General features: G+C 51.2%; 3 protein-coding genes across 3 annotated transcripts; 2 read left to right on the top strand and 1 right to left on the bottom strand.

The window, feature by feature from the left end:
* Positions 1–495: 495 nt before the first annotated feature.
* QC763_0058750 (uncharacterized protein) lies at positions 496–1,776 on the top strand (the record flags this gene model as incomplete). The annotated part of the gene is made up of 2 exons (XM_062905824.1): positions 496–1,671; positions 1,735–1,776. The coding sequence occupies 2 exons, from the start codon at positions 496–498 to the stop codon at positions 1,774–1,776; spliced, it is 1,218 nt and encodes a 405-aa protein (XP_062767541.1).
* A 113-nt stretch (positions 1,777–1,889) lies between these two features.
* Positions 1,890–4,994, top strand: QC763_0058740 (uncharacterized protein; the record flags this gene model as incomplete). Its single annotated transcript, XM_062905823.1, has 8 exons — positions 1,890–1,992; positions 2,048–2,091; positions 2,154–3,128; positions 3,180–3,230; positions 3,288–3,761; positions 3,815–3,946; positions 4,018–4,117; positions 4,180–4,994. 8 exons carry the CDS (start codon positions 1,890–1,892, stop codon positions 4,839–4,841), a joined length of 2,541 nt encoding a protein of 846 aa, XP_062767540.1. The 3' UTR covers positions 4,842–4,994.
* A 1,399-nt stretch (positions 4,995–6,393) lies between these two features.
* On the bottom strand, positions 6,394–14,628 carry QC763_311530 (uncharacterized protein). The gene is made up of 6 exons (XM_062911610.1): positions 11,244–14,628; positions 10,842–11,178; positions 10,320–10,481; positions 9,702–10,246; positions 8,742–9,644; positions 6,394–8,653 (listed from the first exon to the last, which is right to left on the bottom strand). Exons 1-6 carry the CDS (start codon positions 14,197–14,199, stop codon positions 6,666–6,668), a joined length of 6,891 nt encoding a protein of 2,296 aa, XP_062767539.1. The 5' UTR covers positions 14,200–14,628; the 3' UTR covers positions 6,394–6,665.
* Between the last annotated feature and the right edge of the window lie 13 nt (positions 14,629–14,641).

The following is a 14,641-nucleotide window of genomic DNA, read 5'->3' as shown; positions in this document are numbered from 1 at the left end:
TCGTCACCGTGTTTCCATGTTTGAATTGTTATCCGGTTTTGGAGCCTCTCCGGAGCCTCGTCGACAACACCCTCTTCCCCTGAGTGCAACCACACCATCGCCTCTCCTTTTGTGACACGGCTGGGAGCATTAGTGAGATTATTGGCCAATTGCTAGTTTGGACGAACTGCAGAAGCTACGCCGCCGCCATCACCCAATATGCCCAGCTGTGTCGCGAAGCTGCCCGCACGATTGGCCGCTACACTCAGTCCGGGATGTTGGGACATGCAAGGTTCCAATTACGAACGTGAACTTCTTGCGCCATCCCCTGATTCACCATCACTTCACCGATCGTCAAGCGGCTTATCCAGAGCCTTGTCCATATAACCTGTCGGAGCCAGCGGGCAAATATGTCGGCCTGCGTACAGCGGACCTCCTTATATAGAGCCGTCGCTCCCATGGAGAGAGATCTACTCAGCCCTATGCCCTATGACTCGAAACAACTAGCAGACCACGATGGCATCTCGACATCTACACCAGCATTACCAGCGTCGGGCCTCCAAGGCAAGGAGCCAGAATCCCGGTGTCCTAAAGCCGGGGCATCACTCAGTCACACGCGCTTTTGACTCCGAATCCGCACCCCCGACATGCTTTTCTTCCGAGGACCACCCTCCTGAGGCTATCAGAGATCACACCAAGCACTATTTTGGATGCATCAACATCGCAGACCGTGCCAGTTACTTTCTTGACCCCGACAACAGCCCTATCTGGCAGCATGAGTTCCTCCTTGAGAAGGAGTATCTGAAATCGCTCCCCGAAAATGAAAAGCGTTCAGACGATGAGATTACACGAGCCGCGGAAAAGCGTAGAGATAAGACGATCGAGAGCACCGCTGTCGCAATTGAAGCTCAGTACAGAAGAACCGACATCCTTCGACAGGCTGTCAAGGGAACAGTACCAAGCTCGCCCCCTGTAGCAGGCTCAAGCGGGCCCTGCTTGCAGAAATCAACGAACATCACAAGAACCGATCACTTTGTGACTTGTGTTGAAGAAAGTGGGAAGAATTGGAGGAGATCAACGTCATATCTGGCCGGCTTGGAGAAGGTTCAAGCATGGAAGCGCAATAGACCAATCGCCGAGAATCCACCCAGTACAGCAGCACGGCTCCCTAATGTTGACCCCGAATCAAGACCAGAGCCCGGACGGGAAGAGGTCGGAAAGATAGTGGAACGCATTCGCAAAAGCACACCGGCAACCGATTCCAAATCGGCAGAGTACGATCTCGAGCGAGATGTAAACGCATACCTCATCCAGTACACACGCAAGAAAGCCGAGGACTGGACATCTACAGCACTAAACGCAGTACCCACCACGGATCCTCGCTCAAGGACACTAACGTCGTCACCAACACGGGAGACCTTTCACAACGGCACAACTAGCCCAGCACCGACTTTTTCACCAACACAGAGCTCGCATGTTCAGTATCTCGAACCTTACGAGGAGGAACTTCAAGATCCAAGATTCAAGGGTAGATTTCCGGACCAGCGTCTAGCTATGAACATTGTTCTTGGTGCAGACGGAGATTCGGAGTCATCTCCCGCACCGGGGCCTAGTATTCTTGCTAGGGATGTTATCAAGGTCGACGACCCCACAAGAATACGATATTTCCATCTGCCGTCCAACAACATGCACGTGAGTTGTCCTGATTAACCGCTGTTAAAGTGCGTTGTTCTGAGATGCTAACCCGGTACATAGTGGGTCGAGGTACAGTCTGCTTTCCCTTTTATTGATGAATGAACATTGACTTATCCCAATCCTAGAAAGCGATAGCTAGATACTATGGTGAAAGCCATCTCAACATTGACCTCAGCAACGCATCAAGGGATCGATCTGTCAAGACACACACTCAGATGCTTCTGAGGCCTCAATTTTGGCGTGGTCAGCAACATGGAGCTCGAAGTGGTGTTGTGCATGCGAGACATATGAGACCTCTCTGTGAGAGAATATCGTCTGGTATGTGATGACATTCATCCGAAACCCAAGAAAAGTCACCCTGACATTGCTGCAGAGGTTACCGAAATTGAAGATAATCCAAAGAATATAGTCCTCTTCGTCCGTCAACCAAACTTTCCACACCTTTGCTCGAGTATCACTGACCCTATGTCTCGATACAGATGCCCTATCTACACTGGGATACCGACAGAATGAGAAACAAGATGGCGAAGATGATTGATATCGAGTCGGAGCAGCAGCGCAAAAGAAACGAAAACATCGCCTACGAGAAACGCAAGACACGCATAGAACAGAGGAAGGACTTGGAGCCGGGTGCGAAGCGCATATTACACACAGACAACAGGGATCAAAACGATGAAAAGACGACTCAGAGCGGCGACCAGAAGCGCTCGACGGCCCCGTCACAAGGTGTGAACGATCTGGCTGATTTGATGGACAGACTTGTTTCTGTCGGTAGAAGCAAACAGCGGATTGAAATAGATGACAATGGCAGGCTCAAGATCAACAATCCTCTCGGACAGTACCTGATTGACGCGGCAAGACTCTACGAAGCCATATCTACTTATCGAGACCAACGAATGCTGGAGAAGTATCTGTACCATGATCCACCTCTTCACCCCCGCCGAACGCTTGATCAGTCCTACTACTGGACCTTGAAGACCACTAAGGTCCGAGACAGGGACCAGGTTGTCTATCGGGGAACAAATATGAATCTGGATTTTTGTCACCGACTCGAGCCACAGCCAACTACAACAGAGTCCGGTCCATGGAGCCGGCTCAAGGCAGTATTCCATCAAAGCTCGGATAACGACAATGTCGACGTCACACTGAAGTGGACTGACCACTGGGACAAGACGGATAAACATGGCTGTGAGCACTGCCGGAGTGACATTCGCAAAATCTCTCAGCTCGTGATGGTCGATCAGCTCTGGATGTGGGTTTTAGACGAGAAGACAATTATCACCTCATTTCCCAAGCGCTACGGGTTCAACAAGCAGGATCTTTCGGGGGTGCACAAGTCTATCCGTCAAAGGCTGAAGTTTGCCCGCAAGAATCAGGTCAGGTCGGTGTATGACTTGGCTCTGATCATCCTCGACGAATGTTGCAACACCTTCTTTGATCGAACCAAAACTGAGGTTTGTTTTCCTTCAGCAATCTTTGAGTGATTTCAGCTAATCCTGTCGCAGGACAGCCAACCACAGGTGATGGACATCTTTTCAGAAGCTATTGGTAATGTGGTAAGTTCGTCCTCTTGAGACTCTTGGCGGGCTCCTTTTACTTAGACGTGTTGCAAGACGAATCAACACACGATATCCTTCCAACATGTCTGGCATTGGACACAAAAGGCATCCAAAATCTACCGCTCGAGATCCAAGTACATCGACTCATCTGACCTGCACGTGCCCCTCTTGGACATTCATCCAGAAGGGAAGCTGCAAAGAGAGGTCAAGGACATCATTGATGAGCTCGACATCATGATTCATGTTCACAAGAAGCAGAGAGAGGTGATCAAACGGTTTTGCAAGCATGTAGAGCACATTCTCGATCCCGACGGCCGGTGGAAGGAAGGCGCTGTCCAACATGACCGAGGGATGTCAAGAAGGGCACTCAGTACCACCGAGAACATGGAAAAGTATATCAAAATGGAGGAGAAGCGCGACCAGCTTCTGTGGTTTCGAATGCAGTCTCAAGAACTTCTTGCCGAAGTGGACGATCGACTTGATGAGCTTGAGGGGTTGAAGAAGGGGGCTGAGAGTACGGCCCAAAGTGTGAGTTTGACCAGCTACTATCCCGCCATACAAGTCACTAATTCCGAGGTCAGGTCACCGATCTTCTGTCTCTCAAGCAACAACAGGCAAGTGTCGTTCAGGCATGGGAATCGGTCAAGCAAGCCGAAGAGGCAGTTCGCCAGGGGCGGGCTATCATGATGTTTACTGTCATCACTATTATCTTTGTAAGTAACTGCAACTCGTGACACTTGAGCTATGGCGACTAAGGAAACACTTTGGCTAACTGCGGCAATAGCTCCCCTTGTCATTTATTGCCTCGATATTTGGCATGAACAATTACGAATTTGGCGGCAGCGATAATCCATGGAGTGTATGGGAGCAACTAAAGTTCATTTGTAAGATCCCCTCAAAGTCCTCTACGGATTATTCTGTAGTTTCCCGGCCTAACCTACGGCAGTGCCCATTTCCTTTGGCGTCATTTTCCTTTCCGTAGTCATTGCCTTTTCCAACCTCCTTCGCGCCTTCATATGGTCTCTGTTCAAACTGTTCACCACCTCGGTGCTTATATACTCCGGTCTCTATCGATTCTGGCTCACCTTTAGTGACGAGTGGTGCTCGACTTCGATGATGCAGAAAACGGAGAAAATGGTGCAGGACATGAAGGAAGAGGTGAGGAGGGCGAAGAAGCTGCGTCGGAACCAACGAAGTCAAAAGAAGAAGCAGAAAGAGGACGGGAAGGGAAAGAAAGGCAGAGACGGAAAGGACTCCCAAGATGAGGACAAAAATCAGGAGAAAGCTACCAGGCATGCCAATGGGAATGGAATACAGACTGTTCACTTCTTCACAGAAATGGGACAGGAGCAGCGACGCAATACCACGGGTCGACGGTCCTGGGATAAACGGCGACGGGATAAGTCCCCGCATCTTCGAGTGAGCACATGGCCTCGCGACACGTCACCCAATGCTTGTGGATCGACTAGCGCCCATCCAAGAGTGTCACATCATGAAGAGAGAGATAACAGATCTGCGCAAGACATGAACGGAAGCCAGCTGAACGGGGACGATGGAAGTGGAAGCCCTGCAGGGCTTACAGTTCGGGGGTCTGATAATAATGTTTAGGGCGTCTTTGCAACCTTTTGGGGAGGAAACTTTGTCAGCGTGTCGGGGTGTCACTATGGCTGGTCTCACAATGTTAAAAGAACAAAGTCTTGGATTGCTACCTTTGGAAAACCTCCTTCGCATAGCTGCACTGATATCTACTACAAATTCCAGACAGCCAGCTCAACTCGGCGAACCCCCAAGCTCGGCTCCATAACATCATGCAATGTAAATCAACACGGTTTTTTTTTCTTTTTTTTTTTTTTTCTGGGGTTTCTCTTCCAACGCTGTCGACATCCCGCCATTCTAGACCCTACAGCTAGGACCAATATCACAGTGGGCAATGGCTCCAGTGCCACGCCGCGGCTGGGTCGTCAACGTCGTGTGTTGCCGGAACTCTACTCCAAAGCCGCGACAGCTGGGGTTTTAGGTTTGTTTCCGTCGTTGTATTTGAAATCCGGGAAGCTCCCGTAATCGGAGTCGGACTCGGAGGCGTCCTCGTCACGAGCTGTGATAGTGTTTGACAGGACATCGGTGCTGGAGGCAGAAATGGTGATCTTCGCCTTTGTAGGGCTAGTATGGGGACTGGGGGTCTTGAGAGGGGGGTTGTTCTCGCTCATGTTGATAGGTTGGGAGGGTTGAGTACTGTGTTGAACCTTGTGAGGATTAGTGGTTGAGGTTGTTGTTGTTGATGATGGATGGTGAAGAAGTCGAGTCCGCAAGGGAGATGAATAGAGCCTTGCTTTAAGCATGAGTGTATGAGAACCTTGATGCAGATGGTTGAGAACCTCTATGGAAATGATGTAGTACATGAGGACCTTTGTGAAGCGATGGAGTTTGAGATATGACCAGCGTGATGAGAATTCGAAACGGGCGTGTTTGAGCGTGGTTACAAGGTAGGCACAATCTATTGGGTTGAGGAGTGATTGATGATAGAAAGGTCAGATGGGGAGACGTTCTGATCTCTCTGTTTCATCGCTTCTTCCCATATCTTCATCATTATCACGGGTCCAACACCATAGCTTCACGACACCAACCGGCCCTTTTGGATTTCTGCAATACAACTTAACTACAAGCTTAGTTACAATTTTCTCCGTGCCGCCATATGCGTGGGTGATGAATCCGGCGACTTGAGTTATAGCCAAACGAAAGCCGCAAAGCTCTTTGCAAATTTCGCCTGCTGCCTTGGTATCTTCCTCCGCTCGGCTGGCGATCGCCTCGTCAAGGGCAAGCTGACTCATTAAAAGCGTAGGGCTCTCCTCCCTACCGAGCGGCTGAACAACCCAAGTCTATTTTGCTGGCGTGAAATGTGTCGACGTATTTCTGACGGCCATGAGGATAGAGCCTGAGTCTGTTGAAGGGAGGTAGGAACCAATAAGCTTCGGATCGTCCACGTTGTCCAAAACTAGTAACCACGGCACCTCTGACAACGAAGCTTTGGTCAAGGTTTCCGAGGAGGTAATGGCAGGAAACTTGAAGTAAAGTAAAGGACGATCTGGCTTAACAAGATGACGCAATAACTTCTTCCTACCGTATGTTTTAATTATAAATCCAAACTTCAATGAGACTCTATCCAAGCGATAAAACTCCTATCCTAGCTTTAGCTAGGCTATAAAGCCTCCTATTTTAGCTTTATCCGAGCTATAAGAGTTCCTATCTCAGCTTATCTATTATTTCTCTTGTGTAGAGTACGTAATTAGATAGGTAGATAAAAATACCTAACGATGTACTCAATCCACGACCCTGATCAAGCAGTGGCTGTTGCCATTGAGTGGTGTAAGTGGTGTTCCTATTTGTGCCACAAATTGCCAGCGTCATACAGAGTACAGCGTGAACACCGGAACCTCACACGTTTCCCAAAGCAACATTCCCAATGAAGTGCGACCCTCCGGCACACCTGTACCCTGTATCTTGCTTAATCCACGGGTACCCAACAGGGCAAACGCCCATGGCCTTCAACTTTTCCTTGATTGCCTCCTCCTTCCTTCTTCTAGCTTCCTCCGCCAACAACCTGGCCACAATCCTCTCCCTCGCCTCCTCAGTCGCTTTCTCCTTGGCCTCCAACAGCTGCCTGTATTCGTCCTCACGCTCCTCCTCCGCCCGATGATCCCGCTGAAGCTGTTCCCAAACCGCATCACTGACACCTGCGTCTCGCTTGATCCAAGAGTCTTTGTTGTTTGGGTCCGTTGTGCTGACCTCGGGAACAGTGGGTGGCTCTTCTTCTTTGTCCTCAACAACCGGTTCTGCTGCAACCTTTGTCTGCTGAATCTCCGTGGCAGTGGTGGTACGCGTAGCCGGTCGATGGGGAAGTCCCTGCGGCGGCGGGGCTTGCGATCGACGGAGTATCTCCTGGATGTCGATCTTTGGCGCATCAAAGTTGCTTCGAGAAGCCCGCTCATTCAGCATGGTTCGCAGCTCGGTAGTCACGACGACCTCGGTCAGCACCAGACGGCCACTGGCAAGCCCGGTCTTGTCTGTCAACATCTTGTTGAAAATGGCCCTGGACACACTCTGAACATCGCGCGCGCTGGCCCAGTTGTCTTGTGCGGCGAGGTGGGTAAAGTAGGCGATGACCTCCCGCCTGAAGGTAGCCGTTGCTGCAACAAGGCATGTGAGATCAAAATCCTTGCCTCTGCTCTTGAGCCCCATCCTTTGCTTTCCGAGCAATTCGCAGAGAAGTTTCAGACACTCATCGGCGGTCAGCGATCGGAAATCAATCACAGCTGGGAAGCGCGAGGTGAGGCCCGAGTTGACGGACATCAAGCGGTTGATGTCCTTTTCGTAGCCCGCCAGAATGATGATCAGCTTCTTGACGTAGCGGTCCTTGGTGACGGAATCCACCAATTCGTCCATGGCTTCCTTGGCAAAATGTCCCTCGGCTAGACGATACGCCTCATCCACAAACAGCACCTTCCCAAGAGCCTTGTCCAAGAGTTGTTGCACCTTGGGTCCCGTCTGGCCGACGTATTGTCCGATGAGGTCAGTAGCAGAGCACTCCACCACTTCTGCAGTTGAAAGGAATCCCATGTCGTAAAATACCTTGCCCATCTTCTTCGCGGTCGTCGTTTTGCCAGTGCCAGGTGGACCTCGGAAGAGAAAGTTGAATGGGATGTTCTCCTTGGGGTCCATATCAAGCGACTTGAGCGTGCGGACTGTTTCCTGGTATCCCTCGAGAAGCTTCACAGTCTCCTCACACCCAACCGTGCCCTCAAATAACTGCTTTACGCTGGCAGTCGACTTGTCTGCGCGGTCGAAATTCTCATCAAAGTCCACGGCCTCGAAGAGACTATCCGATTTCGCTTGGCCTTTGCTGAGATGTCTTTGGTGGCGAGCCTTGGCTGCATCGAGCAGGATGTCGATTTCGCCAGCATTTCCAAAGTTGGGTCTATTGCGAGCCCTCTTGATCATCTCCATGGCAACAGCAACGGCTTGGGGAGTGGCTTGGTATGCCGCCTTCTTGAGCTTGAGGTCAAAGATTTTACGAACGTCCTCGTCCGAGAAGTCTTCAAAGTTGAACCCAGAAGCAATGGGAAACCGCCGGCTCAGTCCAGGGTTAACGTTCTGGAACATTGTCTCCATCTGATCCTTGTAGCCCAGAAGCAGGACGCAGCGGTCGTCGCCGGGGACGCTCTGCACCTCAGCCACAATGGTATCGATGACAGCGGTTTTGTAGGGGTCCGAGACTGAGCCTTGGCTGCCTCCTCCTCCGTAAAGACCATAGGCTTCGTCAATGACCAAGACCTTTCCAACAGTTGCCGCCAAAATTCCCTTGGTCTGCTGTTCTGATTGACCCAGAGCACCGCCAACAAAGTCTGACGGGTTCTTTACCACAACTGTTGACAGTTAGCTTCTCGCCCAGAACAGTTGAAGTGGTTACTCAAAGATTCCAAGCCCGTAGAGACCAAAAGACAAAATACATACCTTCGCCTTTGGAGAGCAAACCGAGTTTCACCAAAATAGCCCCGTACAACTTCGCCACAGTCGTCTTGCCCGTGCCAGGATTTCCCATAAAAACCTTGTTGAGAGAGTATTCGATAGGTGGCTTCTCCTCCAGTTCTCGCACATAGTTCTGTTGAATACTGTCGACAAGCGAGCGAACAGCATCCTTGACAGACTGAAGGCCAATCAACCCTTGAAGCTCTTTCCAGGCGGCGCAATTAGTCAAAGCCTCCGCAGGCTCCGGACCGATAAGGTCTTCTTTAGTGAAGAAAAGGTCGTTTGGTTTGACACCTTTTTTCCTCTCACGTCGTAAACGATTGGCTTGGCGCCTCGAGATGATATCCAGCACGTTTTCAACAGCGCGCGCATTGCCGAATCCTTCCTTACCCCGTCCTCGCCCGATACGCCGGCTCACAATCCGACAGTAGAGCCCACGTAGGCCATCGGCGCAGTCCATCGCACCGTTGTACTTGTGGTTGATCTTGAGCTCGAGTATTCTCAAAAGTTCATCATCGGTGTAATCGGCAAAAGTCATATCGACTGGGAATCGGCTTGGCAGTCCAGGGTTGTGTGCAAAGAAGCTTTCCATCTGCTTGCTGTAACCAGCCAGGACAAAGACAATCTTGCCTCTCTGGTTCTCGACTTCAGCCAGAAGGTAGTCGAGAACAGCGGCGCCACCAGGATTGTTGCCGGACGTGAGTTGGTATGCCTCGTCAATGAAAAGAACACCGCCGCCGGCGTTGAGGATTCCATCAATCAGCTTGGTACAACCAGAAACACCAATGTTCGCCAGGCCTGCACCGGTCTTCTCCTCGAAACAGTTGCCCGGAATGACGCAAAGCTCCGTGAGAAACTCTGCGTACAGACGGGCCACAGTGGTTTTTCCTAGAGAGAGAGAGAGAGAGATTAGACCTGAAGAGTAAGATGACGTGGGTGACTTACCAGTTCCGGGGTTCCCCAGCATGGAGCAGCTGAATCTCTCCTTGGCCAGTGATACATCTTGCCGCAAGGCCGTATCAACCTTTGACTTGATGTTCAAAAATTCTTGCTTGACATCCTCCAACCCGATCATGGCCATCAGCTCATCAAGTGCCTTGCTGTAAGTCCCTGGCTCCGAATGCTTCAGAAATTCCCATTCTGCCTTTGACTCACTTGTCGATTCCTCGGAAGACTTGGCTGACGTTTTCTTGGTGCTCTTGGAAGTGGTTGTATCCTTTGATTGGGCTTGCGCCTCTGCACGTTGCTTATTCTGTTGACGGAGCTTGATTTCGGCCTTTTTCAACGCTTCAAGGTCTGCCTTTTGCTGTTCAATGGTCTCACTCCGGTTCCTTTCCTCGGCGTGGTACTTGTTGACGCGCCTCTGATGTTCAATTTCGTCTTGGATCTCTTTCAAGGTGCGTACGTACTCCTCCTCGCGTGCTCTGCGTTCTTCCTCCAGCTTCAAATCTCTCTTGGCCTTGCGTTCCATCTCTTTATCTTCCTTGATGCTGCTACTGTGTTAGTTGAAGTTTCCAACGCGTAACGTGATCACCAATGGACGCGTGGAGGATGAAAACATACCAGTTGACACATCCCTCATTCTGCCTCCCACATCGCACTTTCACCTTGTGCTGTCTGGAGCAAACTCGGCTGATGAGTTGATTGCACTCCGTCCTGGAGTGGTCGTCAACGCGGTGGCAGCGAGATCGACATTTGTGAACGCCACATTTGAGGAGTGTATCACTGTGTAGAATCCGGTTAGACCTGCACCTTGTGAACAGAATAATAGAGCTGCAAGATAGACTAGAAGCCAAGGGGCCACAACATGGTGATGATGACAATACGCAAGAAAAAGAAAGAAAGAAGAGGGAAAGACCAAAAACGAGACCAAGAAGAGGGCGGGGAAAGGAGAAAAGAGAAAACACAAGAGGAAAAGAAGAAAGAAAAGTAAAACGAAAAGAAGGAAAGAAAAGGAAGAGAAAAGAAAACAAACAATATTACACCGAGTGCCAAACCCAATGCTGGAAAGATGATATGCTGAACAGTGGTCCTGCCACTGTTTATTTTTTTTAAAAAAAAAGAACGTTCGGGGCCACAACATACCAAAGCTCAGTGCACCCCCCGTCGGGGCAATACTTGTCAAAATCAACAGGCTCCTTCAACAATGCCAGAGTCGATGGGTGCTTTTCGCACTGGACTGGAAGTCCGTCGTAAAGATTGCCGTTCTTGTTCAGAAGCTCAAAGAAAGGAGCCCAGGCCGCTCTACCCTTTTTGCTCTGCTTGAAGGTGTCCATGTTTCCGATAAGAACAAGGCAGTTGCGGGCTCGTGTGATCAGAACGTTGAGTCTCTCCGGGGCAGACATGAAACCGACATCACCAGCGCTGTTGCTACGCGTGAGGGAAGCAATTACGATATCACTTTCCTCTCCTTGGTAGTTGTCTGTGGTCGTCAAGTGTTAGTCTCTTTTGCAATATTTCTGTGGGTGTATGTCAAGATGCTCTCACCAATGGTCGATATCCGGACAGGCTTCTTGTCAACCTTGGCGGCGGCCTCTGAGATCAACCCGGCTCTGATCAACTCAGCTTTATCCATCTCGCTAATTTCAAGATCATGCTTGTTCTTGGAGAAGACGTCTCGCAAAACACGCAGCTGACCCAGATAAGGAGTCAAGACGACGATCTGGTTGGAGCTGTAGCCCTGCTGTCCGAAATACTTGACGCAACGTAAGACCATCTCGGCTTCAAACTGGTTCTTTTTGCTTTCTTTCGCACCCGGGTCGCGGCGGTCCTTGACCGCTCTGTCGATGTCTTCCGGCTTCGTGTGGCTCAGAAACACAACTCTATTCTGCAACCCACGAATGCGTTCGCGGCCGCTTGCCTTGGGGCCGTCGAGAAGCTCAGGGTATGTGAGCTCGCGGGCGAAGCAGGAAATCTCTGGAATCATGCGGTGCTGTTTCTGAAGAGTGGCGTGCCTGGCTCCTTGAAGGATCAGCCTCTCAAAAAGAGATCGATTCAGGTCGAATCCGTCACCTCTCTCGACTGATAATGCATAGTTGTTGATCTTGGGCCGCAGCTGCTTGTGATCACCGATGAGAACAAGCTGCTTGACGGTGGGTGAGAGTGCCGTCAGAATGTGGCTCTCAAGGATCTCTCCGGCCTCTTCCACCAGAATGACGTCTGGTTCAGCAGCACGGATCAAACGAATATGTTTGGCAGCGCCGGTAGTGGTGCAACCGATGATGCTTTTTTGACGCACGATCTGGTTATCAGACTGACTGAACTGGATCTCCAAGTCTCTCTGAAGATCTCCATACTGGCGTGCTACCTCCTGCAATGTGTGTAGTCGTTCTTCAGCCATGGCCTTGGTCCATCTCTCAATATGGCTCAGTCGAATCGGGTGAGGCATCTTCCAGACTCCACGGGAAATGGTGGGGATGTTATTCTTGAAGATGCCAGGGCCTTGGCCAGCCATCCATAGCTTGAATAGATAGTCTTCCTCGATTTCCTTGCCTTTTTGGCCGGTCCGCCGCCACCCATCTTCGCCCTCGGGAACCTGAAGAGCCTGCAAGAAGTGGGCATCTGGATCCGAAAACTCTAGGTATTCTGAAATCTCCTGCCAACGAAATGGTGAGTGTAAATAACTCTGTAGCATTTTCTGAAGTTCTGTGGCCAGCTTGGTTGCTTTTTGCCTGAGATCGTCGACAATAGCCCAACCATCCCGGCTGCGTCTATAACTGCCCTGTTGCGCAGAAAGAAGAAGGGCGCTGGTCCTATCTGTGCACTTCGCCTTGGAGCCGATACGGACCATGGCGGTGTCAGGAATTCCAACATCGAGAAGATCCTCCATGAACTGGTCCAGGGCATGATTTGTGTAGCTGAGAACGAGAATCCTCAAGCCCGCCTTGTGCAAACAACGGGCAATCTGAGCGCCGATGAAGGATTTTCCTGTACCTGGAGGGCCTTGCACGAGACTCACAGGCTTGGTCAAAGAGGTCAAGAGGGCCACCAGCTGGGACTTGTCAATCGAGATGGTGCCGGTTGGGGTTTCAAGGTCCACAGTGCCCTCGCCGGCGAGATGTCTACTGTCCTCGACAAGCTGGGCCACCAAAGGCCGTAGCTTGGGGGGGATGCTGAAGCCAGATGTTGCTATGAGCGCGGGGTTTACCAGCAGGTCCATGAGAGGCATGTCGGCGGATCGTTGGAGGCCCAGCAGAACGGGTTCGTAGGCAAAGACTGGGGTGCCGACCAAGATGAACTGCACAAACTCGCGTCTGGGCAGGGTGAGAGCGAGGATGGCATTGCGAAGACCATTTTCGTCGGTAAACTGCAGTGAAACGATGGGGGGTGACTTGGCGAGGTTGTCGACGTCGCGGTCGACAAAAGCAAAGCCAAAGATCTCCTTGTCGCGACAGAGAACACCAAATGCTTGGTGGCGGAGGAGATTTGTTTCGTCCTTGAGGTACTTCTTCCGCTCCTCTGGCTTCATCTTTTCGAGAAAGTGCAACCCTTCAAAGCACCTGACCAAAAGAGTACACGGCTTGGCTTTTCCCTTCGACTGCAAGTTGCCCACGTCAATTCCCACAGGATCCAGTCGGCCGAGCATGAACGACCTCCGATTGTTGCCGCCCTTTTTGCTGCCCATGGCCACCTGCAGGTCTTCCCTCAGCTCGGCCAGCATGTCCTCTCGCAGCAGGCGAAACTGGTTGTCGAGATGCACACTTGGTCGCTTCTCCAGGTCAGTCTCGCGCACATCAACCGCCGTCTGGTAGAACGGGAGCTGAGTCGACAGGAACTCGTCAGTCGTGGGATAGATGCTTATTCTTCGAAAGTCGGCCAGGTCATTGTCGTGTCGCCCTCCGGGTCCCGCATTCCCGACAACACCTTCCTCAGGCGAGCCCCGAATGCGCAACACCTTTTGAATCAGGTAGCCATACTCGCGCGTCACATGGCCCTCTGACTTGAGGAGTCCCTTGGATTCAGAGATGGCCCTCACATCATCAATCACATTCGCGTTGGTGGTGGGTGGGAGAAGCGCAAGCTCAAGAGCCAGCCAAGCGAAGCCGCAGAGACTGGCATCAGGGATCTCGTGGTTTTTGAAGAACTTGACCAGAGCATTCCATACGGTCGGAGGCTGCGCAATGGCCAAAAGGACGCGCCGCAACAGCTGCCCGTCGGCTAGAACTTTGATGCCAGGATGGGACAGGTACTGCAGGAATGGAAGCGTACTGGCAATCATGAAGCGCAACGACAAATCGGCTCGGACCGAGTCCCTGATAGAGTCAACACCGGCAGTGCTCCCAACGATAGTTTCGACGCAAGCACTGGGGTTCTCTTGACCTCGAACGGCCTCGAGGAATAGCTGGGCACTCTGGGGAGTCCTGATAGGTCGAGTCCCAGCAACGGTCTCTCGAAAGAGCGTGCGCAGGCGATTGGCTCTTACTGAGTTGTCGGTTGACGCCATGGTTGATTCAACAAAGGTGGGATGAAGAGGATGGATAGAGTTGTGTGCAGAACTTTGGGAGAAAAGATAACAGTCATGTTCAAGGGGTTACCCTAAGATATCAAAAGCCCCGTCGTCCTCCTTCCTTCTCAAACCCGGAGGCATACCCTTCTGTTTGCACACGGATAGCATGCCTGTTTTCATAGGTCCATGATGCCACTTGCTGTATTCCGCTTTGTGCGACCTGGTCAACGGCCCCGCAAAGCCTCACTTTGGCCAACGAGGACGGCCGACATTTGAACACAACGAATCACATTGCTTGTTGTGCTGCGTCTCGGGCTGTGTTGGCGGCGGGCCTCACTGCATCGAAGGCAAAAGATGCCTAATGAGCCTATCGTTTGCGCAAGACTGGAACACTGAAAGCCAGACTTTTGAATTACCTGATATTCCTGGTGTCCTTGTT

The sequence above is a fragment of the Podospora pseudopauciseta genome, chromosome 3 (assembly GCF_035222475.1).
Source record: "Podospora pseudopauciseta strain CBS 411.78 chromosome 3, whole genome shotgun sequence".
NCBI classification, from domain to species: Eukaryota; Fungi; Ascomycota; class Sordariomycetes; order Sordariales; family Podosporaceae; genus Podospora; species Podospora pseudopauciseta.
Note: the sequence above shows the minus strand (reverse complement) of the source record. Positions and strands in the feature narration are given on the sequence as shown.